This window comes from Loxodonta africana, chromosome 7, assembly GCF_030014295.1.
Source record: "Loxodonta africana isolate mLoxAfr1 chromosome 7, mLoxAfr1.hap2, whole genome shotgun sequence".
Classification (NCBI taxonomy): Eukaryota; Metazoa; Chordata; class Mammalia; order Proboscidea; family Elephantidae; genus Loxodonta; species Loxodonta africana.
The window spans coordinates 1,240,318-1,267,375 of record NC_087348.1 but is presented as its reverse complement, the minus strand read 5'-3'; the positions used below and the strand labels follow the sequence as shown (position 1 = coordinate 1,267,375).

General features: G+C 56.9%; 1 protein-coding gene across 1 annotated transcript in view; it reads right to left on the bottom strand.

The window, feature by feature from the left end:
- Positions 1-15,694, bottom strand: part of MUC5AC (mucin 5AC, oligomeric mucus/gel-forming) — a 48,325-nt gene extending 32,631 nt beyond the window's left edge. The window contains exons 1-25 of the mRNA XM_064288934.1: positions 15,608-15,694; positions 13,713-13,783; positions 12,597-12,664; positions 12,035-12,296; positions 11,433-11,547; positions 10,956-11,046; positions 10,308-10,417; positions 9,912-10,125; positions 9,683-9,811; positions 9,357-9,474; positions 9,061-9,199; positions 7,549-7,659; positions 7,080-7,149; positions 6,860-6,997; positions 6,606-6,770; positions 5,802-5,896; positions 4,679-4,805; positions 4,167-4,422; positions 4,011-4,063; positions 3,195-3,295; positions 2,687-2,838; positions 2,241-2,379; positions 1,636-1,749; positions 1,254-1,433; positions 400-639 (exon numbers count right to left, since the gene is read on the bottom strand). Coding sequence (XP_064145004.1) covers positions 400-639; positions 1,254-1,433; positions 1,636-1,749; positions 2,241-2,379; positions 2,687-2,838; positions 3,195-3,295; positions 4,011-4,063; positions 4,167-4,422; positions 4,679-4,805; positions 5,802-5,896; positions 6,606-6,770; positions 6,860-6,997; positions 7,080-7,149; positions 7,549-7,659; positions 9,061-9,199; positions 9,357-9,474; positions 9,683-9,811; positions 9,912-10,125; positions 10,308-10,417; positions 10,956-11,046; positions 11,433-11,547; positions 12,035-12,296; positions 12,597-12,664; positions 13,713-13,783; positions 15,608-15,694 — 3,345 coding nt within the window. The remainder of the gene's footprint in view (positions 1-399; positions 640-1,253; positions 1,434-1,635; positions 1,750-2,240; positions 2,380-2,686; positions 2,839-3,194; positions 3,296-4,010; positions 4,064-4,166; positions 4,423-4,678; positions 4,806-5,801; positions 5,897-6,605; positions 6,771-6,859; positions 6,998-7,079; positions 7,150-7,548; positions 7,660-9,060; positions 9,200-9,356; positions 9,475-9,682; positions 9,812-9,911; positions 10,126-10,307; positions 10,418-10,955; positions 11,047-11,432; positions 11,548-12,034; positions 12,297-12,596; positions 12,665-13,712; positions 13,784-15,607) is intronic.
- Positions 15,695-27,058: the final 11,364 nt, after the last annotated feature.

Below are 27,058 nucleotides of genomic sequence, written 5' to 3'. Positions count from 1 at the left end.
CAGGACCCCAAACAACCACCAGCTGGATCCCCACGCTAAACAGTGCACCCCAAACCCTCCTCTGCCTCCAGCAATGTGCTGCACTCCAACAGACTTTCTGGCTGTGGGGGGCATTCTCCATCCTCAGCCTGTCTGCAGATGGAGGCTGCGCTGCAGCCCTGATCCAGTGGCTGGCAGGGGTTGTGCACAAACCTGTTTAACTGGCCCGGGTGGGCGCTCTGCAGCTCTTCTATACTGTCCCCCTGGCTCCAGCTGTCCCCAGCTGCCCAAATCCCCACCCTAATGGCTGTCCCTTCCTCTCTCACATCCTCACCCCGACCCCTGCACCTCCCTGCATCCTGGGCCCTTCCCTCCCCCACAGACCACAGCAGGACCAGGGTGGTCCCCTCGGCTCCTTACGTGGGCATGGCAGGCGGCAAAGGTGGCTCCGTGGAGGATGCTGCACTGCTTCTGGGCCCAGGATTTGCGGTACGGGTTGGCGGTGCAGGGGTCCCTGGGGGCGCGGGCGTCTGGACAGGATGGCGAGAACTTCCAGCTGTTGCCGAACTCCAGCACATCGCCCACCACCGACTGGCTCCGCGTGGTGAAGTCGTTGATGGCGTTGCCGTCGAAGTTGCCGCACAGCCCACACACCTTTCCCTGCGGATGGGGGCGGGGATCATGGGCCCGGGGACCAGGAAGGGGTCCACTGCCCCCACTGGGGCACCAGGGACCCCAGGAAGGCCTGGGAGATGGGGGAGGGTCTTCCCAGTGTACCCCCATGCTCAGCCTGGGTTGGCCCTGCCTACACCGCTCTCCCGGGAGACCACAAGCTCCCAATCTGAGAGTAAAGTATGCCTTTCTTGTGCGCCTTCCCCAGCGGCCAGTTCATGCCGGCGGGATGAGGATGTAGGATGCGGGACTTGTCCCCTCTTCTCTGACTAGACCTGGGTGGAGGCCTGGCCACTCTACAGGTCAGCTCAGAGTCTCAGGGATGAGGCAAGGGTGGATTTCTCTGAGGAAAAAGGTCTGGTGAGAAACAGCTAAGGGACCTCCTTGCAAGCAATCCTTTCTGAGGGCAGGCTTCAGGTTCCTCCAACTCTCCCTCTGTCTGTCTGTCTGTCTGTCTGTCCCCTCTCTGTCTCTATCTCTCTCTCTTTTCCTCTCTCCCCCTGCACCACCCATGTTCCCAGTGGGTCCTCTGCCTCTCAGTGCAGGGAACAGCCTCTCCCAGGAAAGTGGGAGAACAGAGGGTGTCCTGAGCGCCGGCTGACCTTGAACTCAGGGCTCAGTTTGAGGAAAAGGCTGGTCTTCTTGTCCCACTGGAATACGAGGCCGGCATCCGTGTCCACTACTAGGTAGATGCCCATCTGGCGAATGGAGTAGGGCACTGCCTGCCTTGCCCCCTTCTCGATCACCTCCACTTTCCCGCCACTCAGCTTCAGCTCGTAGCTCTGCTGGCGAGGGAGACGGAGACTCAGACCCCACCCCTGCCCAAGGTGCTCGTGTGGCACTGCTGCGGCACAGACTTCTGGCCCCCCTCAGCCCCTTGCCCACCCCACTGAGGACAGCTTCTCCGGAACAGCCCCTGGCCCCTCTCTCCTCCCCAACTGCTCACCCATCCCACTGAGAAGAGCCCGGCCCCCCCCCACTCACCCCCAGAAAGATCTTGATGGCCTTGGAGCAGGTGGTCCCGGTTGTGCCACAGGGGATGTTCTCAGTGACGACGTGGAAGGAGCCCTGAGCACTGCTGTTGCCGCCACAGTGGTCCTGGGAAAGCAGGAGGCTGTCCAGGTGTCTCCTCACCTTCCGGGGGACCAGGTGGGAGACTAACCCCCATACCATGGGGCTCCCAATGGAACAGGGAGGGGCACTGAGTCACAGGGGAGAGGGGCTGAGCCAGGGGGGAGGTGCACTGAGCTGTGGGGAAGGGGACACTAAGCCGCAGGGGGTATTGAGCCACAGAGGGGGTGCTGAGCCTGGGGTGGGGTGCTGAGCCTGGGTGTGCACTGAGCCTGGGGGGGGGCGCTGAGTCAGGGTGTGTGCTGAGCCTCAGGGGGGCGCTAAGCCTGCAGGGGGGATGCTGAGCCTGGAATGGAGCTCTGAGCCTGGGGTGGGGTGCTGAGCCCAGGGGGAGGGGAGCAATAAACAATGAGGGGAGGGGGCACTGAGCCTGGGTGTGTGCCGAGCCTCAGGAACAGTCCTGAGTCTGGGGGTGTCGCTAAGCCCCAGGGAGGCTGCCACAGGGGCCCCTTGAGCACCTGCACCAGTGTGTACTCGCAGTCCCCATCAAAGGTGAAGCGCTGCCCATCGAAGGTGATGTAGTGGCCGTCCCCGTACACAGTGCAGGTGGCCAGGCAGGGCTCCTGGGTGCACTGCCACATTCTGTTCTTGCAGGTGCTGTGGAGCAGGTATAGAGTCAGGGCTGTAAGGGGCACCCAGGCTGTGAGCCCTGCTTGCCTGACTCCTGGAGTCTCAACTGAGGTACACCTTCTGAGCCTAAGGTGGGGTACCAGCACCCAGGAGACAAGGCAGGGTCCTGCTCGATGGCGAGGCCAGTCCTGGTGACATCTGTTCCAATGAGCTGCTCATGAATCCCAGGGACCTTGTTCTGGGGGCCTGCTCGCTTCTGAGTGACACTGCCCACCTCGAGGACCCCACAGGGCCCAGATGCCCTCCCCTGGGACACGGGCCTGCCTGCACACACCAGGTGTTGCAGCCGACATGGATGGTCTGGCCAGCCTTGTAGCTGGCCTCATTGTGCACACAGGGACAGTCGATCTCTGCGATGCAGCTGCCCTCACCATCTGACACCAGCCCATTTGGGCACACACAGCCGGAGATGCACTGGGGGCTGTACTGTAGGGGTAGTGAACACACAGGCAGTGAGGCTGGGGACAGGGTGGACGAGGACCAGAGACGGCATGTTGTGCCTTCAGACAGAACAGCAGAAGGCCCACTCCGTCCAGTCTGGGTGGCCTGTGCTGGGCCCCAGGAGCAGTGACCCCAGCAAGCAAGGGGGTGGGGAGCCCAGGAGGCAGTACTTGGGGTCTCCTAGGAACCCTCCACCCCGGCAGGGCATGTGCAGGTCACAGTGCAGCCCCAGGTGTCCCTGAGGGTCTTTCTTGCTTGTGAGGCCCCCTGCCCCCTCTGCTCCCGGTGGGGGCTGTGAAGGTGTGAGGGGTGGGCAGGGACCACTGGGCCGATGTACTTACGCAGGCCATGTCCAGGGTGTGGCAGCTTTTCTGACAGCCGGCCCCTGTAGCCCCAGGCATGGCGTTCCGGCAGTCGAAGTAGACCATGGGTGCAGTGCAGACTGGGGGGAGGGTGCCGTTCAGGGGACCGAACCCCCCCACCCACCTGGCGCTCTGCAGGGTACCCCGTCACCAAGTACAGAGAACATAGCTGCTCTGGGGCTTAAGCTTAACCCATTCAAGGAACCCGGTGCGGGGGAGGGGGACCAGACAGGGCCGTTGTTCACGTAAAGGTGGTCACTGTCAACAGGCTGAAACCCAGTGGGCTGCCAGGAAGTGGAGGCCGCAGCACATTTAGAGGCAGAAACTTCCATCCCATGAAAACCAAAGTTCCCTGGGGTAGCAGCTGGCAGCCAGGCACACTAGCCCACCACCGCCAAGCCCACCTCTGGCCATCCAGGCCCAGCATAGCTGAAGGAGTGACCCTCCTCCCCTGGGCCCCATGATGCTGGTCACAGCTCCTGGGCCAAATCCTCCAAGCACACGTGTGTGTGTATGTGTGTGTGTGTCGTGCTCACATGTGTGTATCTCTGTGTATGCTTGTGTGTGTATCTGTGTGTGTGTGAGTACATGTGCATGAGTGTGAGTGTGCACATGTGTGTGCGTGTGTGGCACACACACTCCCGTTCCTTCCCTGAGCCCGGGGGGGCATGAGCCCCCCCAACCCAGAGGAGCTGATCAACAGTCACTGAGCCAGGTGGGCTTGGGGGACAGTTGGCCCCAAACCCATTCGTGACCTTGCTGCCCTTCCCTTCCATTCCAAGGCCAAGGGCTCACCTGGGGCAGGGGCGTGGCCTCCGATGCAGGTCAGTTTCCCCTGGGTGCAGGTGCTGTGAGAATAGTGCAGTCAGAGTCTTGCTCCAACATTGACCTCAGACCCTACTCGTCTGCCTGCCCTCCCACCTGCCAGCCTGCCTGGCCAAGGGCTCTTACCAGGCAACCCCGCTGTCGTGCACCGACTCCCCACTGGGTATGGGTGAGCCCCGGTAGTAGCAGGGGCAGCTGGTCGCTTGCACACACTTGCCCGAGTCATCCAGGTAGGTGCCCTCGGCACAGACACAGCCATCCACGGGCACAAAACTAATGTGACAGGTGACGTCCTCCTCGCTCAGGGAGCGGCAGGTGGGCTGGCAGGTGCTGATGTGGTCACGGTATGTCAGCGACTTGGGGCAGGTGGTCGCGGGCTTTGCTGTGGAGACCCCAGGAAGAGGGGACTCAGGACACTCGTGGGCACAAAGCTGGATTGTCCTCACCAGGGTCCCCATGAGGCACCCCAGCCTCTAGTTTATCTCTGCCCCACCACCACCAGGGTCCACCCCCAGACTGCAGCCTCCCTGTCCTCATTTGAAGAGTTCAGGGCCAAGCGGCCAGTGCAGGGATGGGGTGTGTGGAGTGTGTGCCCAAGCCCCTTGGGGACACCAGTGGCTGGGCAGCCGCATACTCACTGCAGACACCGTCCCTCCAGCCTTGCAGCAGCACACCCTTGGCAGCGCAGGTGTGCACGTAGGCCGACAGGGCGGCGCACAGGCAGTCCTCACTCTTCTCGCAATTGCACGTGTCAAACATGCAGTTCTGGGGGGCAGGGGGCAGTTAGGGACCCCGCAAAAGCATCTTCACCCCACATTCCGGCCTCATGTCCAGGCTCTGTGTCCAGGCCCTCAACCCTACTGCGTCTTCCTTTCTGAGTTCCCTGTCCTTCTCACCAGGGTTGCACCACCTCCTTCGGGACCTCTCCCTTGGTTCTTGCCAGCCTCTCCCCCAGACACTGGGTGTCTGCTATGGGACTTGCATGGAGGATCTCATAGCCAGGCCCCTGTGCGGGACCCCCTCCCATGATGGGCTGGGCTGAGGTCCTGGAGGACCACAGACTTTTGTTACTACAACCTAGCAGGGGTTGCAGTATAGAGGTTATACTATAATCCACTGGCCACAACCCTCAGAGTGAACCTCTGTGCCTGGTATAGGGCTGGAGGTGTGGAATGACCACAGTGAACATGTGTGGATAGATGGATGGATTGGTGGGTGAGTGAGTGGGTGGCGTGAGGGGGGGTGGATGGATGGATGAGTGAATGGATGGGTGGGCGTGAGAGTTGAGGGTGGGGGTGGGTGGAGGGATGGCAGGGTTGACAGCTGGATGGATGGATGGATGGATGGATGGATAGATGGATGGGTGGATGGGTGGATGGGTGGATGGGTGGATGGGTGGATGGGTGGATGGGTGGATGGGTGGATGGGTGGATGGGTGGATGGGTGGATGGGTGGCTGGGTTGACGGCTGGCTGGCTGGCTGGCTAGGTGGATGGGTGGGTAGGTGGCTGGATGGAGGGAGGGAGAACAGGACAGGAGGATGGACCTGGAGACCCAAGCTTGGTGCCAGGCTCTACCGCATGTGGTCGGTGGAAGGCTGGAGTCATGTGAGGAGAGTCACGTGGTGCAGGGGCAGGTCACCTCCAGCCCTCACAGTTGCTTTCACATCCTCCCCCCTCTAGTGCCTTCTCCTGTCTCCGAAGGTGGATTCACAGCCAGTGGCGGGGGCTCAGCTGCAAGGCGCACAGGTGGTGGCCCTTACTGAGTAGTAGGTGGCAGGGTTCACGGAGGCGTGGCAATGGGCGAAGGGGCCCTTGGCGTCTGTCAGCTGTGAGCACCAGTACTGTGCATACTTCTCTGTGGATGCAGGGAGACAGACATCGGACGGCTCAGACACACACCACCCCAGACCAGTCCTCACTGGACCTACAGCGTCACTAGCACCATTCAAGATGCAAACACCAAAGACTCCACATATGGGTGGCTCCCTGCTCTCTCTGTCCTGCTGCTCTGCCCAGCCCCCCAAGCTGCATCCCCGCTAGAGGTGCTAGTGGTTGCCACTGTGGACAGACACGCAGAGCCCATGCAGACCCTTCTCTAGGCATTGGTGGGTTCCTGTGTCTTGGGTCACCAGAGGGAGGGGAAGGAGCCCAAGACACCCAGACATTGAATCCCCCCACGCCATCCAGGGGATGAGCAGTTGGGGTCAAATACAGACTTACAGCCTTTCTTTTGGAAACCTTGGTGATGTAGTGGTTAAGAGCTACAGCTACTAACCAAAAGGTCGGCAGTTCAAATCCACCAGGTGCTCCTTGGAAACTCTCTGGGACAGTTCTACTCTATCCTATAGGGTCACTATGAGTCAGAATCAACTCAATGGCAATGGGTTTGGCTTTTTTTTTTTTTTTTTTGGTAGCCTTTCTTTTACCCTGATTCTGTGGCCCAAATGTCAGGATGCTACACATAAACAGACACAGCCCACGACAAGCCTCACCGTGACAGAAAGCACAGAAGGGTGGTAACCTCACCCTGGACGCAGCAGGGAAGCAGGCGAGCAAGTACGTACCATTCTCCACGCTGAGGGAGCAGGGGTCCTCAAAGCTGTTCTTGACATTGGGGCAGGCGGCCTGGGTCTTCCAGGTATTGAAGAAGGAGGCGGCCGTGCCCTCCACCACCCCGCTAATGGTCCGGAAGTCATCTTCCTGCATGCTGTTGAAATTCCCGCAGAGTCCTGGGAGCGGACAAAGGGCAGGCGTAAGTCCCTGGGGTGCCCCCACCAGCAAGGGGTCCAGCACCCAGGGTGAAGGGAGTGCCTCTTACCGCAGGTCAGCCCCCGGAGCTCAGACACTAGCCGCAGGAAGACCTGCATGGTGGGCACCAGCTGGATGTCCAGCTGCAGGCCCAGGTTGGTCTGGGCGATAATGAAGAAGGTCGAGGGCCTGAAGAGGGTGACGTTGGCTGCAGGCACAGAGGACAGGGCTTCAGTGTGATGTGAGGGGCAGGCCCCCCAGGCAGCATGGGCCTGTTGGGCAGCCCTCACCTGCAGAGACGGGCAACTGGGTGTAGATCTGGTTCACAAACACCTCATTGCTGGCCTTGACCACGATGACCTGGGGGCGGAGTGAAGGTCAGTGGCTGAGCCAGGGCTCCAATCCCTGCTGCCCCCAAACCCGGCCCCGTGGGAGCTGAGAAATGTGTCTTCAGAGGGGCTGGAGGAACTTTGCCAGGGGGGCCTTGTGGGACAGGAGGAGCTCACCCTGCCTTCTTCCATTTTCTACGAGAATTTCGTTAGGAATGAAAACGCTCAAGTTACAGAATGGAGAAATTGACCTCAGCAGAGAAGTCACTGACCTGGTGGGTTTGTGGACAGTAACTCCGACATCCCCTGAGTAAGCAACATTGTGAAGAGATGGGAGACATGGGCCCTCCCCATCCCCCTCCCCCCTGGGTCCGGGCACACTCGTGGTCTGCTTCCTCCCCCTACTGCCCCCCTGTCTGGGCACACTCACGGTCTGCCCGCTGCCCAGGCTGAGCGTCACGCTCTTCAGGCAGGTTTCGCTGTCCGTCAGTCCACACTTACGCAGCTCTGCCAGCACCGTGAAGGCACCGCTGTCACAGGGCTGCAGGACACGGAGTCCTCACTCTCCTGCCACACCCCCATCCTCCCACTCCAGCCGCCCTTGCTGCAAATCCCCATTACACCACATGCCGTGAACTTGGCACCAGGTAGCTCATGCATATTTCAGAATACCTGCGAGGAGGGATCTTTAGGACCCCCTTCCCAGATGGGACCCCAGGCACACACACAGCCTGAGTGCATGGCTCAGCAAGAGCAGCCTGCGTGACATGGCCGCATGTTAGCCAACTAGAACCTTCAGGAAGGGGTGAGACAAGAGAAACAGTGGTGTTCCTGGGCAGTGCAAGTGGCTAAGCCCTCGGCTGCTAGCCAAAAGGTTGGAGGTTTGAATCCACCCAGAGGCACCTCGGAAGAAAGGCCTGGCAATCTACTTCTGAAAAAATCAGCCACTGAGACCCTATAGGACACAGTTTTACTCTGACACACATGGGGTCACTGTGAGTCAGATATAACTCAATGGTACCTGGCATAGAAAAAAACCTGGCATAGAGACAGTGAAAATATTGTTGGTTGCTACGTAGGAGGGGAAGGGATGAACAGGGAGAGCACAGGGCTTTTTTTTTTTATATATATATATATATACTTTAGATGAAGGTTTACAGAACTAGCTTGTCATTAAACAGTTTTGTGACATTGTTTTCTTATATTGGTTACCAACCTTGGGTTCCCTATTACCAGCTTTCCTGTCCCCTCCTGCCTTCTAGTCCTTGCCCCTGGGCTGGTATGCCCACTTAGTCTTGTTTTGTTTTGTTTTACGGGCCTGTCTAATCTTTTTGGCTGAAGGGTAAACCACAGGAGTGACTTCACTACTGAGCTGAAAGTGTGTCCCGGGACCATACTCTCGGGGTTTCTTGGCCAGGGAGCATAGGGCATTTTTAGGGCAGTGAAACTATCCTACAAGATACTGCAGTGGTGGACACATGGTACTGTGCTTTAGTCAAAACCCACAGGACTGTGCAACACAGAGTGAAGCCTAAAGGACCCTCTGGACTTGAGTTAATAACAATGTATCCATATTGGCTTATCAGTGTAACAAATGTATTACAGGAATGCAAGATATTAATAACGGGAGAAACTATGCAGGGGAAAGAGGAATATGGAAACTCTCCATGTCTTCTGTGCAATTTTTTTTTTTAAATCTAAAACTGCTCTAAAAATGAGGTGTATTAACTGAAAAACAAGATTGAAAACAAAAACCGAGGCACAGAGAGGTCAGGGCACCCACCAGGGTCATCCAGACTAAGTGACCCCATGGGGACTGGTGCTGGGAAGGCCAGGTGGTGACCCGAAGACTTCACTAGCTGCCCTGGCTGGGTGGTGGGGTGCTGGGCAGGGCAGGTAGGGATGCCCCCGAAAGCTGGCCGTGCCTGGACGAGTGCAGTACCTTGGCCAGCACGTAGCTGCAGTCCCCATGCACCGTGTACTCCTTTTCATCGAAAGTGGTGAAGTGACTGCCCCCGAGCACTGAGCAGGTGCCAGGGCATGGGGCCTCCTGGCAGTTCCAGTGGCCCCCAGAGCAGGTGCTGAGGGGGGAGAGGCGCCACATGGGTTCTGGCCCCTGGAAGCCCCCCAAGCCAGCACCCAGCCTCCCTCCTAGGAGACTAGGGCCAGTGTCCAGCCATAGCCCCCGGGGGCCCACCCAGCCTCACCCAGGGTGGAGGGCAGAGCCCCACAACATACCAGTTGGTGCAGTCGGTGGAGTAGATTGCCCCAGGGGGATAGGAGAGTCCATTGTAAATGCACGAGCACTGGGCCACAGGGACACAGCCGTTCTGGCTGATGTCATCAAACACCAACCCTGCAGGAATGGGCAACATTCTCATGCTCAGCTTCCACGGCCCCAGAGGGGCTGCCCCGTGTCCTCACACCCCAGGGACCCAGGATGCCTCAGGCTGGGGCCACAGGGGCCCAGGCTGCACCAGGCTCCTGGTACCCAGGGCATTTGTGTTTCTCTGGGGCTGCACCAGGCCAGCGGGGTAGCAGGAAGGGGTGGGGTGCTGTCTCACCTTGAGGGCAGAAGCAGCCGCTGACACAGTGGTCCTCACAGAGCTGGGCACGCTCGAGGTTGGAGCAGGTGTCAGGGCAGGGCAGGCCACATTCACGATGCTCCATGTTGAAGGGGCACGCCTGGGCCGCTGCGACCAGGAAGATGGGGTTCATGTCACACTCGTCCCTGCCTCAGGGGTGTGAGGCTGGAGGGTGACGGGTGGGCAGCAGGGTGGGGGAGGCACTCACGGCACAGACTGGAGGTCCGCCAGTTCTGGGGCACCCCCCCAGCGTGCACGCACTGCCGTGCATACTCAGCAAGGGTGGGGCAGGAGCAGCTGGTGGGGTTGGCGTTGGCACAGAGGCAGATGTCCTGCTGGCAGGCCGCAATGTAGCTGCTGGCGTCCACCAGGGCATGGCAGCCCGAAAACGGCTGGCCAAGGAGAGTCCCCTGGCAGAACTCCTGAGGGCAGGGGCGCGAGCCACGCTGAGTCCCGGTCCAGGGCAAGTGGGGAGGCCACCAGACTGGCCCTCAAGATTCACCGTTCCATCTCCCAGGCTGAGACCCTCACTACCACCTCAGCCCCGTGTCTGCAGGAGCAGCTCCACCCACCGCTACACCACAGGGTTTGTTCCAGGACATACAAGGCCAGGCGTGCAGTTCCTTGTGGGCGCGGGGGCTGGGTCCTGGCACTGCTCCATGGGCCCATCCAGCTTCTGCAGGTTCCCATACTCAGTAGGGGTCAGCTTGATGTCTGCAAGACACATGATGTGGGCACCGCCTGTGGGCTCCCGGCCTTCCTCACCCAGCAGTGAAGCACCAGGCTGGTTCCCAGAGACGGGCTAAGAGGCCCAAGGGGGAACTTTGCTTTTCCCCTGCAGGGCTGAGGACACTTCTGTGTGCCAGAATTGTGCAGGTGTCTATGGGTGCGCTTGTGTGAGTATGTGTGCCTGTGTGTGAATGCTTGCAGGTGTGCATGTGTGTGCTGGGATTTTGTGTGCATGGATGTGTGTGTGTGTGCATGTGTGCGTGCCAGAACTGTGAGTGTGTGCGTGTGTGCTGGGGTTGTGTGCACGTGTGCACATGTGTGAGTATGTATGTGCTTATATGTGTGTGCTTGTGTGTGTTTACATGTGTGCCAGGATATGAGTGTGTACATGTGTGCATGTGTGCACGCACTGGGAAGGGTCTGGCTGGGACCTGAAGGATCAAACCTCCTGGCTCCTCTGTGTGGTGGTGAGCTCGAAGTGGGAGCCCTTCACAGCCCAAGCAAGGGTGAAGCAGATGCTTACTGTTGGAGAGGAACTCATTGAAGATGGGGAGGCCATTGAAGTCTCCACACAGCCCACAGGTCTGGTTGGCATATTTGTCATCCAGCTCCAGCTGAAAGGAAAGGTGACATCAGATGCTTGTCCCCACTGTGGACACTCCGGACGTGAGTGACAGATGGGATCTGGGAGATCACGATTCCCAAGGAGGGGCTCGACTCACACAGAGGACACTCAGCCATGAGACCCTCCCACAGCCCCTGCATACCTGGGAGTGTCTGGGGTGGTATCAGGCTGTAAGACAGACCTTCCCTGGAGGAGGCACCCCATAGGTGGGTCCCCAAGTCAGGGGGTGCAGACCATGGGCTCCATTTGAGTCTGGACACCATTCCTCGCCCATGGTGAGGAAGGGGCCACCATCCCACTTGCCTTCCCCAGAGTGGTCTCGAGAGAATGGCTGTCTGTCCAATCAAGGACTCCATTCTCCCACCCCCGTTTTACCAGGAGGCTGTCATCCAGGTTCCACATGAAGACTAGCCCCAGCCGGGCCACCACCTTCAGGTACATGTTGCTCTTCTCTATGAGGACTCCAGACTGGCTGAAGGGCAGCTGGACCCTGCAGAAGGGGCTAGGCTGAGGGGGAATGACCAGGGGAGGGGTTCACTGAGGACAGGGCCCCAGCAGGGGGTCTGTGCTCTAGACAACTGGAGGGTCCCTGCAGCCACGTGTATAAAGAGTTCACTGTGGTCACAGACTGTGCTGGTGTGTGGCACGTGGAATCACGTACAGGATAGGGATGTGAGACACATGGTCGTGTGTGGTGCCAGTGGTGGCACACAGGACAGACATGTGAGACCCTGGTTCTGACATCCAAGAGACAGAGGAAGGAGCCTGCTTCCAGAGGCAGAGCAAGGTGCCCTGGGCTACCGGGGTAGGGAGTGGGTGGTGGGCCAGCACAGGAGGCCTGGGGAGGGTGCATGCTGGCCCCACTTTCAGGGACTTTCAATGACTCCACATCCCTCCTGAGGCTGAAGATTCTCTGCCCTGCCCCAAAATGGTGTCCCCACCCAGGGCCACCTGGGCATTCCCAGGGCCAGACTCACGGACGGCTGTTGACCAGGACTGAGCTCTTTGTCAACTCAAGGACCATGCCATCGAGCTTCATGACGACCCTGCTGGGTGTGGTGGCGTTGGCCTCCTGGCTGCGGCGCACCTGGATGTTGAAGTCCTCATAGGCGGCTCGGCAGTGTGAGGCCAGGACGTAGTTGCAGAGGCCAGGGAAGCGGAAGATGTCACCGTCGAAGGTCTTGTAGTGGAAGTCACCCCACGTGCTGCAGACTCGCCCGTTGTGTGCTGGGTTCAGGGCTGGGGTGGGGGGGGAAGCAGTGGGGGCTTTCTGAAGGCAAGGCGCCCACTGTCTTCAGCCCACCTGTCTGGGTTCCCACAGACATGCTGCTGCCCCAGGTGGGCCCCTGGGAAAAAGTCTGCTTGGATCAAAGAAATAGTGGGAATGTCCTCCTGGGAGATTTCTCAGCCCTTTCTGAAGACTTACTCAGTGTGAACCCTGAAAGCCAGCCCCTTCCAATGGGCTCCTCTGGTTTTGAGGGAAAGAAAAACCCAGCAAGCACACCCGTCCCTGGCCCAGCACCTCTGGGTTTCACCCACCTCGTACGACAGGGACCGTCTTCAATGGTGGGAAGATGGTCACACCACCAAGTGGGTCACCTGTGGGGACAGGTGTGTGTGAGGTACAGCCCCCATTCCCATGGTCTGGAGCATCCACTGCCCAGAGTGGCTGACCCAAAATGCCTCCTCTGAGGCAGTTCTGCAGCGTGCCAACACCTCGTTCCGTTATGCACACACATGGGAGCAGATAAGGCCACTGCAGCCAGGGACTCAGATTTTCCTTGGCTGCTTCAGTCCCTCTCAGCCTAGAGCTGTCAGGCTCACTCTCGCCTGGCCTAGAAATTTCTGTTTACACACAGAAGGCTCCCTGCGCCCGGAATTTCAAAAATGCCTGAGTCAACATGGGCAGCTGAAGACAATCTCCTGGGTGCTGAGATTAAGCCCGGGTGACCCCTCCCTGAGCTCTAGGTGTGGAGAGGCAAAATGAGATACCCTGGGTCTGCCCTGGAGCTGCCCCTGCACCCGCCTCTGCCAGCCACAGGGGACGGTGGCCAGTGGTCTTCCATCACCTGGAGTGCACAGCACTACCCACACCATGGTGCCAAGGCCAAGAAGACCAGTGTGCCTCTGATACATGAGCCAAATTGGGACACGGAGATGAGAAACCCAGCACACGTGAGCTCCAATGCCCCGGCCAGGGTGCAAGGTCTTGTGGGACCTGCCCAGACTGAGCCCTCTCTCTGATGCTCCCTCCAGGGCCTGGCCTGGACATTGTGGCCAAGGTCACGCCATGGGCCCTGCACAGGGACTAGGTGGGAAGGCCGGGCAGTGTGGCCCTACTCCGGGGACACGCCTTCGGCACACAGTTGCCCCAGCAGACCAGTGGTGGTGGGCATACAGGCCCTGTTCAGGGAGAGAAGCTTGTCTCGTCAATTGGCCACATGAGGAGACTGCGACAGGATGTGAGAGGGGTGTTGTTGGGCCAGCAACAGAGTGGGGTGGACAGAGGGGCTGCATGCAGTGGGCTGGGGTGGTGTGTGGGGGTGTTTCTCTGGTGGGGGCTGTCTGGGAGGCACCCAAGGTGAGTGAGCACTTGGGGCTCTGTGTTGAGTTGTGGCGAGTGGGCAGGATGGCGTGCCGAAACTTACCACCTGGCCCTGGCTGGATGGTAGAGAGGTCCGGGTAGTACTTATAGCTGGAATCCGTGAAGCCATACTGGGCATGGCCTGTGGGAGAGGAGGGGAGGCGCCTGAGTCAGAGGGTGGGTGGAAGGAGAGAGAGGTGTGGCTGAGGGATGGGAAGCAGTGTGCCAGTCCCCTGTGCTGGCAGAGTGGGCTTAGGTGAGGGTGCCATGCTGGCCAGCTGGGGCCTCAGCCAACCAGGGTATCTATCCTCACAGGCTGAGCCTGTGGGGTCCTTCTGGGCTGGCAACTCAGCCGAGACCCTTGTGAGCTTCCCCTAGTCTTGGCCCTAATGGGAGCTCAGCATTTGGTGGGGGGTTCCCTCTGTCTCCAGGTTGTTCATCCATCCATCCAACCATCCAACCATCCACCCATCCACCCATCCACCCATCGACCCATCGACCCATCGACCCATCCACCCATCCACCCATCCACCCATCCACCCATCCACCCACCCTTCCATCCATCCATCCATCCATCCATCCATCCATCCATCCATCCATCCATCCATCCATCCATCCATCCATCCATCCATCCATCCATCCATCCATTCATCCATCCATCATCGACCAATCCATCTGCATTGGGAATCTCTCATGCACTGGGCCCTGGTGGGGGGATATAGGGATGGCCTCAGACAGCTGCAGCTTATTGGAAGGTGGTCAGTGCTCCAGGGGACACTGAGCATGGTGGGACTCTGGGGGGTCAGGAATGGGAGTGCTCAGAGTGGCTCCATCCCTACTGTTCTGTCCTTATTGGGTGTTCTCTGCATCTCCTGCCAAAGGATGACCCTACAAGGGCAGACAAGTGGGTGAGCCAAGGACGGAAACCCTCCGGAGCCCCTCGGGAGCTGGGTCAGCCGCACAGCCGATCTTGTCTTCCAGACTTCCCAGCCTGGTCTGCACCTTGAGCCTGACCCTGAATGCCACCCTCTCCCACTCTCTCTCCAAGGCTCTGCGAATGCCCCAGGGAGTGAGGGCCCATTGTGAGTGGTCCTGGGCCACAGGGGGCCCAGGGGGTGGCCCAAATTCAAAGAGGGGAGGTCGTTCCCAGCTCTGGTCACACAGGGAGCTCGAGCCACAGTACAGGCCAAGTGGATGAGCCCGCTACCTGGGTGGGAGCCAAGGTGGCCATGGCATTGGAAACTCAGCATGCTATGCTGAGGTCCCCACCATGCCGAGGGCTCAATGCCCACCCTACTGGCCAGGACCCCAGAAACATCAAGCTCCTCCCTGGGGCAACTCCTCCTGGAAAAACGCTGTCACTGCATATCTGTCCTGGCCTCAGTGTCCCTGGGCAGCAGAGGCCCATGTCGGAGGATCTGCCATGGGCAGTCTAGGGCCGTGGGGGCCCACGAGACTCCCTGTTACCCTTGCAATGTAGGTTCTCCCTGGGACTCACTTCATGCCCTCCACCAAGACTGGGCACCCACCAGGAGACCTTGATGCCCAAGTGCGGAGTGTGCTAGTGGTGGTGGGGGGGGCGTCTGAGGGGCAGGTGGTTGAGCACCCACTCTGACCAGCCTGGCTGGTTGGGGCCACGAGCAGCAGTGGGTCCTGTGAGGACTGGACCTCCTGGCCAAAGCCACCATTGGAGGGTCAGGGCCACTGCTGGAGGGTTGAGCCAGCCACCGAAGATCAGTTGCTGGATGGGGCAGGCAGGGTGCTTAGGATGCCTGGGTTCTGCCTTCCCACCACTAAGCCCTGTAGGCATCCCGGACTCTGAAGTCCCCAGACATCCCCCATCCCATGAGGCGCCAGCTGGGGCCACCGGTAGGGGCTGCGAGACCCCTCATGGGCCCACTCAGAGTGAGGCCTGCCTGGGCCAGGGCTACCCCAGGATTTTGGGACTGGCCTGGGAGAGGTGGACATTGTGAGCCATACCTGTGTGCTGGGTGCAGGTCAGGGCGAGAGCCAGGGCCCAGAGCAGGGCCAGCCTCCTCCGGCCAACAGCCATGGTGTGGGCGAGGGGAGAGTCCCCAGGGACAGCCGTAAAGAGGGGATGGAGTCTGCAGGAGACTTTTGTAGCCCAGGGGCTGGCACGGCCCAGGGCTTCACGTGGGCGGGTAGGGCGGGGCCTGTGGCTCCCCCTCGCCCAGGTAAACAGTGGGCTCTCACTGTGGCAGGCAGGAGATGGGCGGGTCTGTTGGGGTGGGGCCAGTTTTGCCAAGGGCCCCCGAAGTCCTGGTCTGAGGGCATCCTCTTCCCGGGCCCCCACCCCTGGACTTTCCAGGGCAGTTCTCTGGGCCTGCAGCCTGACCTCCGAGTCCAGAGTCTGGAGACACTGTCAGACCCTCGCTCCCTGGGTGGCCGTGGTCAGTAGGTTGGGGGCAGCAAACTCTGAGCCACAGGACCCCTCCTATAGTGCAGCCCAGCCCCGCAGACCCAGGGCTCCCCATCCCAGGTGGGCAGCAGGCCAGCTTGGTCCACCCTGTGGCTTAGAGCTGGGAGTGGTGAGTGCCCACACGGCTGGCTCCAGCTCAGGGCAGCCCTGGCTCGGACAGGTCGAGAACCTCTCACTGATGGGGCTTTGAGGAGAAGGTACCATTGTGTGACGGACAGTCTGCTCCACATGAGGGGCGTGTGAGCGGTGGGGTCCTCATCTGGGCAGCTGGGGGCATTAGGGCTGGACTCAGCTGTCCCTCCTGGGTGGCCACACACCATGGTCAAGGTGAGCAGCTCCTCGGCTCACAGGAGGGCTCACCTGGGGTGAGACTGGCCCTTTCCTGCAGGTCCTGGCAGGAGGGGCACCAGCAGGTCTGGGTGGTCTCTGCACTGCTGGGGTCGGGGGCATTCTCTCCGGGCTATCTTGGGCCCATCTCCAGTCACTCCCATCATTTAGTCTCTGTCTCTTCAGCTGCCCTCCTTGTGCCCCATCTTGGCCCAGGTGCTGAGGGGAAGGCCAGCTCACACATGGCAGGATTGAGTTGGGGGCCCAGAGGACAATGAATGATGGAACAAATGGATGAATGAAAGAGTGGTCATGGGGGAGGGTGAGTGAACGCATGAGTTGGGGAGTCAGGCTTTCTGAATGCCACCCAGAAGCACTGGGGCTCCCTGCCCAGCCTCGGCTGGACACCAGGCCGCTTGGCACCTGGCCCAGGTGTGGGCAGGTCCTGAGCCAGTATGTAAACAGTGGCCTTTCCAGCTGGCCAGGGGCTTGAGCAGGTCCCAAGGGGCAAGTGATGGACCTCTGCAGTTTAGATAAGTGGGGTGTGGGGAAAGGAGGGCTGTGGCAGCAACCTGGCTAGCCTGTGTCCTCTCTGAATCAGGAGGGGTGCAGGCCTGCGTCACTGGCTGGTCCACACCATGGCCCTTGACCCTCTGAGTCAGTGGCCAGCCTTTCTCAGAGAGCACACCCTACCTGCCTGAGGTGGAGGCTGCGTCACGGGCACTGGGACAGCCCCAGGCAGCTGCTAACGCCCTCCTCAGCACATCTCTGAGATGCCACAGGGCCACTGTGGGTCCTGGCCGGCTGACCTCCTGGGCTGAGCGTCCTCCTGGGGCCCTGACTTGGGGTGAACCCCCAACACAGGCTACCATGCTGACCTCCTGGTCAGAGAAAACCAGTGCAGGCCAGACACCCATGAGACCCAGGCCCGGTACCCACTGATGTCTAAGGTTTTTGAGCTCTGGAGGGCCCTTGGTTGCCAGAAACTACAGCAGCCAGGCAGGTCAGAGAGAAGCCCAGGGAGCGGGAAGGGGGCTGCTACTCCTGGAACTTTCCAGAACACCCCTCTGGGAAGCTCACCTAGTCACAGATGCAGCCCAGTCTGTTTTCTGAGTCTTGCTAAATGCTTCCTGTGTGTCCCCAGGGCCATTGAGGGTGCCAAGGCCTTAGGGTTCAGAGGAGTCCAGGAGCAAGGGGCCCAGAAGCACTGCTGGTGAGCCACCCTGGGGTGCAGGGCCCAGAACTGCCCTGCTTTCTCGGCTCCAAGAGCCACCCCTCAGGAGCCAGGGAGGTCCAGTGGCATCACCAAGGGGGTGTGGGGGCTGCAGACCACACCAGATGACACCGTCAGAGGGGATGACACCAAAATGACTCTCCATAAAATTTTTCTGCAGTGTTTCAGCAGAAATGTATTATTATTTTTTTAATTCTGTAGTTGTAACAACAGAAACGTTTACATAAGCCCAGCTGACACGTATCAATATACGTCCAAGGCTAAAACTCTATGCTAATTTACTTTTTGAACCTTCTAATGGGCTCCACTTCTGTTACCCAGTTACAGTGATGCTTCAAATCACGAGGTTTCGTCTGCTCACACAACAAGGACCCGCTGTGGTTTTCGTTGCTGCCGGTGTCTTTACAGTGGTGGATTTTGTCAAATTTTTTGGTGTTTTAGCTACAATATTGTAGTAAGTAGTATTTGTGAATCTATACGGTAACTTTTTTGAGAATAAACTAGTAATTAAAGGAAAAGGAGAAAAACCATAAAAGGCTTCCGCTCAGTTACCGATAATGTTGTAATTCAAGGTAGAAAGATTTTACAAAAAAATTTTGTTGTTAGTATTCGTATACTCTAAGAAATGCTACATTTAAGCAATTTGCAGCTATATTTATCACATATCATTCTATGATGGAAATTGATAATAAACATCACTAAGGATTCTGTATGGTCTCGTACTGAAGGAGGTCCATGGGGGGTGATGCCATGAGTTACTGCACAGGCTAACAACAGCCCTAGTGACGCCAGTGGGGAGGCCCACCCACCCTGAGGGCTCCCGTGATCTTAAGCTTCGAGTCAGAGCTTCCTCCACCCCAGCCACCATCCCATACGTGAGCCCACCTGCTGCTCCCCCAGCCCTGGGCTGGAGCAGCCCATATTTCTGCGGGGCCCCATGGGAAGGAGCCTGGAGTCAGGGTCTGATTTGCAAATTGGGTCCTTCCCATGACCTCTCCAGCCCTCAGGCCTGGCCTCAGCCAGACCTTCCATCCCCCATCCTCAGATGCTGCTTACGGACGTGGCTGAGAGTGTGACAGAGGACTCAGCTGGGGCCTGGACCTCCATTTGGGGCTTCAGGGGTGGTGGTCTCTGAGAGAGGGGGCTGGTGAGAAGCAGGCGCACCCTCTTAAAGCGAACCAACCTGGCGTCCAAGGCAGCAGCGACTGTCAGCCAACAGGATCCACCAGCCAACAGTGGAAAAGGGCAGCATCCCAGGCCAGATGAGCCAGCTGTGCGGCTTGGGACAAGCCACTACTTCGCAGAGCCTCGGTTTCCCCAAACGAAAACAGGCAAGGAAAAGCTCAATGAGCCATGAGGATGTACCGTGTGGGTGCCATGCTCAGGGAGGCGGCAGCCTGGTCCAGGCAATGGCCCCAAGTCCCTCACTGTCCCCTTCTGTCCTGAGGCTGCACATCTCAGTGACCACCGACCACTGACTTCCCCCCTCCATCTGATTGCCTCTGGGCTCATGAGCCTGGAACAAGACAGGGCCTCATTTGGAGGGTGCGGAGGTCCACCCCACGGGGTGTCCCCCAGGTGTAGTCACGCGAAGTGAGAACACGTGGATGGCTAGAGGGAGGTGGAGACTGAGGTGATGTTGCCAACGTTCCCCTACCCGCACCTCCAGCTGGCCTGACTCAGGTGTGCTGAGGTTACTCACAGGTTGAACAGGCTGGCCCTGGATCTGGCTGGGGACAGACCCTGAGGGAAGAGGGACAGTTGATCAGGTCTGCCTGGGACCCACAGATGGTTCCACCCCTTCCCCCCTATGCCGGCCCTCCTCCATGTTTGAAGCATATGGGCCTGCACCCATTCTCGGATCTCGGAACCCAGGGACCCCTGTCGAGTGTGAATTGCCGCTTTCCAGGCTCTCGCCAGCAGCATTGCTGGTTATGGCTCTTTTCTCCGATGTGTGGTGGGCAGGCAGCCCAGCCCAGCTCCCTCTGGGGGTGTTCTTGCCTTGAGCAGGGTCCAGTCCACCCCTCTCCATTCCAGCTCCTCACACACCTGGCAGGAACGGAGCCAGGGGCTACTGGCTGCAAGGCAAGTGAAGCCCTCAGACCTGGCCCAGCCCTGGGCTTGCCCTGACTCAGCCCTAACCCCCCGACCAGGCTGACCTGGCTCTGACCCCAGCCCAGCCCAGCTGTTACCAGCCAATGCAAAGGGGAGTGGGACGGCTGATTTCAACACCACCACCCAGGTTGGGACTCCCCCCAGACCTGTCACTTCATTCCTGTGTCTGAACACAGCCTGAGGCCCCAGACAGCCTGAGGCCCCAGACCAGGTGACGTGCAGGCCGGTCGGGGTCAGCCCAGTTCTGGCCAGCGGAATCCAGGAGGGCCGTGCCCTACACCGCAACCCTCAGGCCAGCCTCTCCTCAGCCCTCCTCCTCTCCCAGGGGCAGGCATGCTTGGAGGGAGGCTTTGAAGTGGGGGAGGCAAGCAGCCTCACACCTAGTACCTGCATCAGGCCCTCAGGGCTCCAGGGGTTGGCATGTCCCTGGGAGGATGAGACAGTGGACACAGCGCTGTTCCACCTGAGACTGCTCAGTCAGGTGGCCAGGGGGTGGGACCCTCGAGGGCCTGTAGGGTAGGAGCATGGAGAAGATGAGGAGGCTCCCCCAAGCCACCTGGAGAACCCAACCCCACCCCCCAGAGTTGAGGGCGCCCAGGCCAGCCCCCCCTCCCAGCCCCAGAGGAGACTCCATGGCCTGGTGTCAGCTGGAGTATGACAAGCTCCCAGCGCGGCTTATCTTCAGCAACTTCGCGCGTCCACGAGGACTTCGTGGCCTTTGACCTCCAACCCTCCTGGACACGGTGTCTCTCTGCCACCAGCTGACCCTTCCCCCGACTATCACGTTCCAATGCTGACATCTCCACTGATGCCAGAGACAATCCCAGTGGCTCGACCCAATGCTTCCTGCACCAGACAGTCCCACACACTAAGCTGCATTAGTCGGAACTTCCAGTTTCCTGACGCTTGATGACCCCGACTCATGGTGATCCCAAGTGTGTCAGAGTAAAACTACTCCATAGGGTTTTCAATGGCTGACCTTTTGAAACTAGATTGCCAGGCCTTTTTTCCAAGGTGCCTCTGGGTGGACTTGAACCTCCAATCTTTTGTTAGCAGCCGAGCACATTAACACCATCTGCACTGCTTGGTCAGAGACTGCATTCTTATTTTAGGATCACAAAGAACCCAAAGGGGACGTGAGAGGCGTCCCAATTCCAGACGTGGTAAGACGCCCCCAAAGCCATAGGACTGACAAAGTGTACCATCATTAAGTAAACACATGAGAACCCAGGAGCTTTTCGAGGCCAAGCAAACCCCCAAAGTCTCACAAGTGGCCAGACCCCACAAGGGAGGCGGCAGGGCCAACACTGAGCTCTCCCCGACCTGAAGCAGCTGGGAGAATGCTGCACGAACTCTGCTCCTGTTGTTCTCAGACGATCAGTCATCCCATTTTACCGACAGGCTCCTGAGGCATAGAGAAGGTATCACCTGCTCGGGGCCACACAGCTGGGGTGGGGGTGAGCCAGGACGCACACCCTGCCCCGCCCCCCACGTCTTCGACCCCACGTGGGTTCTGCCTTGGGGAGGGCTGCAGGGTCAGCGTACTCTTTGTCCCCCACAGCCCTGCGGATGCACGAGTGGGGAGGCTGCGTAGGACCTCCTCCCAGCTCAGCCCCTCGACCGCGAACACACAACTGTGCCCCTGAGCCTGTTTTCTGTTCTAGAAGGATCCTGGCTGACATCCCAGTGCACCCTCCTGTCTGGCGTGAGGGTGCTGTGGCACTGAGGCTTGTTGGGTGGGGGGCTCAGACCACCCAAGCCAAACTGCTGGCTTTGCTGAAGCTGTAGTTCAGGGACATTTCAGTTGGGAGACAAGTCCTGTAACTACCTAGAGCCCTGGTGGCACCGTGGTTAAGAACTTGGCTGCTACCAAAAAGTCGGCAGTTGGAATCCACCAGCCGCTCCTTGGAAACCTGATGGAGCAGGTCTACTCTGTCCTACAGGGTCACTATGGGTTGGAATCAACTCGATGGTAACAGGTTTGGTTTTTTATTTTCTAAATCAGGATTTCTGGGAAAAATAGAGAGTGATCAAATGACGAAAGACAGGTCACTCCAAGCTGGTGCAGAGGAAATGGGTCTGCTGGCTGGGCAGGCACTAACCGGGGTTCAAATCTGTGCTTACAGGATTTATCTCTGTGTTGACAGAAAGGGCAGGCCCACGTGGAATTTATGAGCCAGGGACTTCCGTGATAAGAGGAAGGCTGGAACCCTCTCCTTGTTCTACTCTGGGGGTCCAGGGAGAGCCACGCCCGTGACGGCCGTGGTGGGGCCAGCCACCTGTCCCGCTGCAGCAGAGGGGACCCCTCTGGGCTGGTGGGGGTAGGGCGGGCTCTCCTCCCGGATGGGGGAGCAGAGAGTAAATTTGGTTTTAGGGCTGCACTGATTGGAACACCTTCGTGCTTGTTTGTCTTCTCTGAATCACTGGGCACACAAAATTCCTCACGGGACTCAGAACTTGGGCCAAAGGGGCAGCCCCTGGCCGGGTCAGTGGCACCAAGCCCCTTGCCCAGCGCCACCTCATTCCTGGTCTGTGTAGGGGCAGGGGTGGGGCAGCTGTGCTCAGAGGCAGGGGAGTTTCCTCATCTCCCAATCCAGCATGGCTTCTCCTTCCTCCCCTGGTTCACGCTGGGCCCTCCGACCTCCTGGGCCCCAGATCCATGCCTTAGTGCTGTGCACCTCAGATAGTTCTGGAAAAGGTGGGGGGAGGGTTGTTCACTGGCTGTTGCTGGCTAGTCCTCAGCCCTCCCTCTCCCCCAGCCCCATCACTGAGAGGATCCTGACACTCGGGACACTCATGACACTCAGGAGCTACTCCCTGAGATCCTCTGTGTGCCTCTGGCCTCCTGGCAGCCTAGGCACTCCCCCCAGTCCCTTCTCCTCCACTGCAGTTTCTCCGATCTCTCCCACACCCTCAGAGGCCACTGCAACCCCACTGCCCCCTCCCCAAGCAGAAAGCTCCCCAGGCTCTGGGACCACACCATCCTTCAGACAGGGCCTTGAGGGCACTGCATTCCCCACTTCCCAGGGGCAGGTCGGAGCCTCCAGTCCCAGGACAAAGGAGGGATGTCAGTTCAGAGGGTTCTGTGTGTCCATCAAATGCCATCAGCACAGCTCAGCGTGTTTTTATCAGTATAAAATTGCACCCATAAACATCAGAACAAAACCCCCACCCACCTCCAGAAAGTACCCATGCAAAAAACCTGGCTTTGTCAGACCCTTCAGTGGACAGATGAAACGCCTCTAACTCAGAGCTGCCTGGCATCTGCTCTCTAGGCCAGCTGCTCTCTCTGGTGGCCTTGGAGGGTCCTCCCTGTCTGAGGGCAGCCACTTGGCCAACCCCGCCATCCAGTCCAGCCAGCCCCCTCATATCTGCGTTCAGTTAAGCAGGGCTACAGTTGCCTGGGTACGCCTATGTGAATCATGGCCCACACGTAGATTAGGGCAGGTCCCACCTGGTGCCAGAGGGTCTGCCACATGGCTAGCCAGGGTCCGGGCATTGAGTCCACCAACTGAGGGGCTTTGGATCCCCTCCCTACACAGCTCCTGGACTCTGGTCACCTCCACATCAAGTCAGCCAACTCAACTGCACACCTGTTGGAGCTCAGAGCTGCAGGGGGTCAGGGCCCCAGCCTCATCTGAGAAATGGACAAAGGGACCACGGCCCAACATGGACCTGTCCCTGAGCCCAACACAGCCGGGCAGAGGCAATGCTGTGTCCACTGAGAGAGAGCCAGGGAGGTGATAGCCTGGTGCCCGGCAGCTGGGGAAGTAACACCAAGAGACGCGTGCCACAAGTCCTGGGTGAGAAAAGTAGCATACGTCACTCCTCTCACGGGCTCAGGGTTGTGGACATGTGAGTAGAAGTTGCTGGAAGGAAATGCAGGGAAATGATCACAATGCTCAGGTCCGGGTGGTAGAACCAGAGTGATCACTCCTTCCTCTAACAGCAAATGCACAAAACAGTGGAACTGAGACATGGTAGCAGCAGAGGTCTACACACACAGGAACATACCTGTGCACACACATACACAAGTGCACTCACACAAACACACTCATACACAAATATACACACAACCTCACACAAACACACACAAAAGCACACATAAAAATAGACACAAACACACTCACACACACCCGTATAAACACATTGTTATGGATTGAATTGTGTTCCAAAAAAAAAGTGTATCAACTTGGTTAATCCATGATTCCCAGTATATGTGATTGTAGACCATTTTGTCATCTGATGTGATTTTCCTATGTGTTGTAAATCCTACCTCTATATTGTTAATGAGGTCAGATTAGCAGCAGTCATGTTAGCGTGTCTGGACTCAACCTAGAAGATTAAGTTGAAGCTTAAGTCAATCTCTTTTGAGAAATAAAAGAGAGAAGTGAGCGGAGAGACATGGTGACCTCATACCACCAAAAAAGAAGCACCAGGAGCATAGAATGTCCTTTGGACCCGGGGTCCCTGTGCTGAGAAGTTCCTCAGCCAGGGGAAGATTGATGACAAGGACCTTCCCCCAGAGCTGACAGAGAGAGAAAGCCTTCCCCTGGAGCTGGCACCCTGAATTTGGACTTCTAGCCTCCTAGACTGTGAGAGAATAAAATTTTCTTTGTTAAAGCCATCTACTTGTGGTATTTCTGTCATAGCAACACCAGATAACAAAGACATACATGCACAAACATACACATACAAACACACTCATACAAGCACACAGAAATACAGTCTCACACACGAACCCCCATACACACACACAAACACACTCACACGCAACCGTATAAACACACATAAATACACACCTTGTAAGAGGAAGAAAGGAGGGTCAGAGTCAGAGAGAAAGATCTGAAAACTCTACACCACTGGATTTGAAAATGCAGGAAGGGGCCATGAGCCAAGGAATGCAGGTGGCCTGTACCCAGAACCCAGTGCCATCGAGTCGATTCCGACTCATAGTGACCCCATAGGACAGAGTAGAACTGTCCCAGAAGCTGGAAAAGGCAAGGAAATGGATTCTCACCTAAAACTTGCAGCAGGAAGCAGTCTTGCCAACACCTTGATGTTCACCCATTGAGTCTGACATTGAATTTCTGACTTCCAGAACTGTGAGGTGGTAAATCTATGCTGTTTTAAGCCACTAAGTTTGTGGTTGTTAGTCACAGCAGCCATAGGAAACAGAATACATTTACCTTGTGGCCATCAACTTTGCAAAAACTAATTGAGCTCCAGTAATTTGCAGATCAATTTGGTTTTCCCATGAACACAATCATGACATCTGCAATTGAACACAGTTTATGTCTTCCTTTCCAATCTTTGCTACTTTTGTTTATTTTTTTATTGCCTTATTGCTTTGGCTACAGCCTCCAGTACAATGTTGAACAGCAGTGGTGAGTACAGGCATCCTTGTCTTGTTTTCAATCTTAGAGGGCAGCACTCAGTATTCCACTATTAAGTGTGGTGTATGCTGCGGGGCTTTTTCTAGATATCTTTTATCAGATGTAGGAAGTTCCATTTATTTCTAGTTTGCAGAATGTTTTTATTGTGAGCAAGCGTTGAATTACATTGAATTTTTTCCTGCGTCTTATTGAGATAATCACAATTACCCATGACAAGTTCCAAGACTCCACACCTTGGTAGTGGCTTAAAAAGTTAGTAGTCCTTATAAAAAGTCTAAGGAGCCGTGGTGGCTCAGCAGTGAAATGCTCAACGGTTAAGTAAAAGATCAGCAGTTCAAACTCACCAGACCCTCTGTGGGACAAAGTCCTGGCAATCTGCTTCTGTGAAGACTACAGCTTTGGAAGTCCTATGGGACAGTTCTACTCGGTCCTGTAGTCTCCATGAGTCAGAATTGACTCAACAGCAACAGGTTTATAGAAAGTCTAGGAGTCCCAGGTGGCGCAAATGGTTATGCACTCAGCTGCTAACCAAAAGGTTGGAGGTTCAAATTCACCCAGAGGTACCTTGGAAGAAAGGCCTTGTGATCTACCTGAAAGATCACATCCATTGAAAACCCTGTGGAGCACAGTTCTACTCCGACATACATAGAGTCGCTATGAGTTGAAATCAATTCAATGACAACTGGTTTGGTTGGCTTTTTGTTTTTTTAATAGAAAATCTAAGTGGCAAACACCTTATCAAAAGTGCTGTCTTTTTAGGGGTCCTGAACCCTAACATACAGTTTATACAAACTTATGTTCCTTGAGAGGTCCAAATTGTCCATTTCACAGACTAAGGGGGTGGGGTTGGGGAAGCAACCATAGTACTACCTAGGCCAGCCCTCTAGCTGACTATGTTGTTTCACTTTGTTTGAAATTTTGTTATCGCTTTTTCATTGTATGTTTGTCAGAAACTGTAGTGTGTATAATTTCTTACCTATGGAATTAGCTGTAGATCTCTATTCTATGTTGCTGTTGTTGTTAGTTGCCATCGAGATGGTTCTGATGCACGGCGATCCCATGCACAACAGAATGAAACACTGCCCGGTCCTGTATCATCCTCGCAACTGTTGTTATGCTTGAGCCCATTGTTGCAGCCACTGTGTCAATCCATCTTACTGAGGGTCTCCCTCTTTTTTGCTGACCCTCTACTTTACCAAGCATGATGTCCTTCTCCAGGGACAGATACCTCCTGACAACAAATCCAAAGTATATGAGACACAGTCTCACCATCCTTGCTTCTAAGGAGCATTCTGGTTGTACTTCTTCCAAGACAGATTGGTTCATTCTTTTAGCAGTCCATGGTATATTCAATATTCTTCGCCAACATGACTCAAAGGCATCAATTCTTCATCAGTCTTTTTTAAAAATTGTCCAGCTTTCACATGCATATGAAGCCATTGAAAACACCATGGCTTGGGTCAGATGCTCCTTAGTCCTCAAGGTGACATCTTTGCTTTTCAACACTTTGAAGATATCTCTTGCAGCCAATTTGCCCAATGCAGAGTCTTTTGATTTCTTGACTGCTGGTTCCATGGGTGTTGATTGTGGATCCAAGTAAAATGAAATCCTTGACAACTTCAATTTTTTTTCTGTTTATCATGATGTTGCTTATTGGTTCAGTTGTGAGGTTTTATGTTTTCTTTATGTTGAGGTGTAATCCATACTGAAGCCTGTAGTCTTTGATCTTCATCAGTAAGTGCTTCAAGTCCTCTTTACTTTCAGCAAGCAAGGTTGTGTCATCTGTAAAATGCAGGTTGTTAATGACTGACTCTTCCTCTAATCCTGATGGCCCGTTCTTCTTCATATAGTCCAGCTTCTCAGATTATTTGCTCATCATATAGATTGAATAGGTATGGTGAAAGG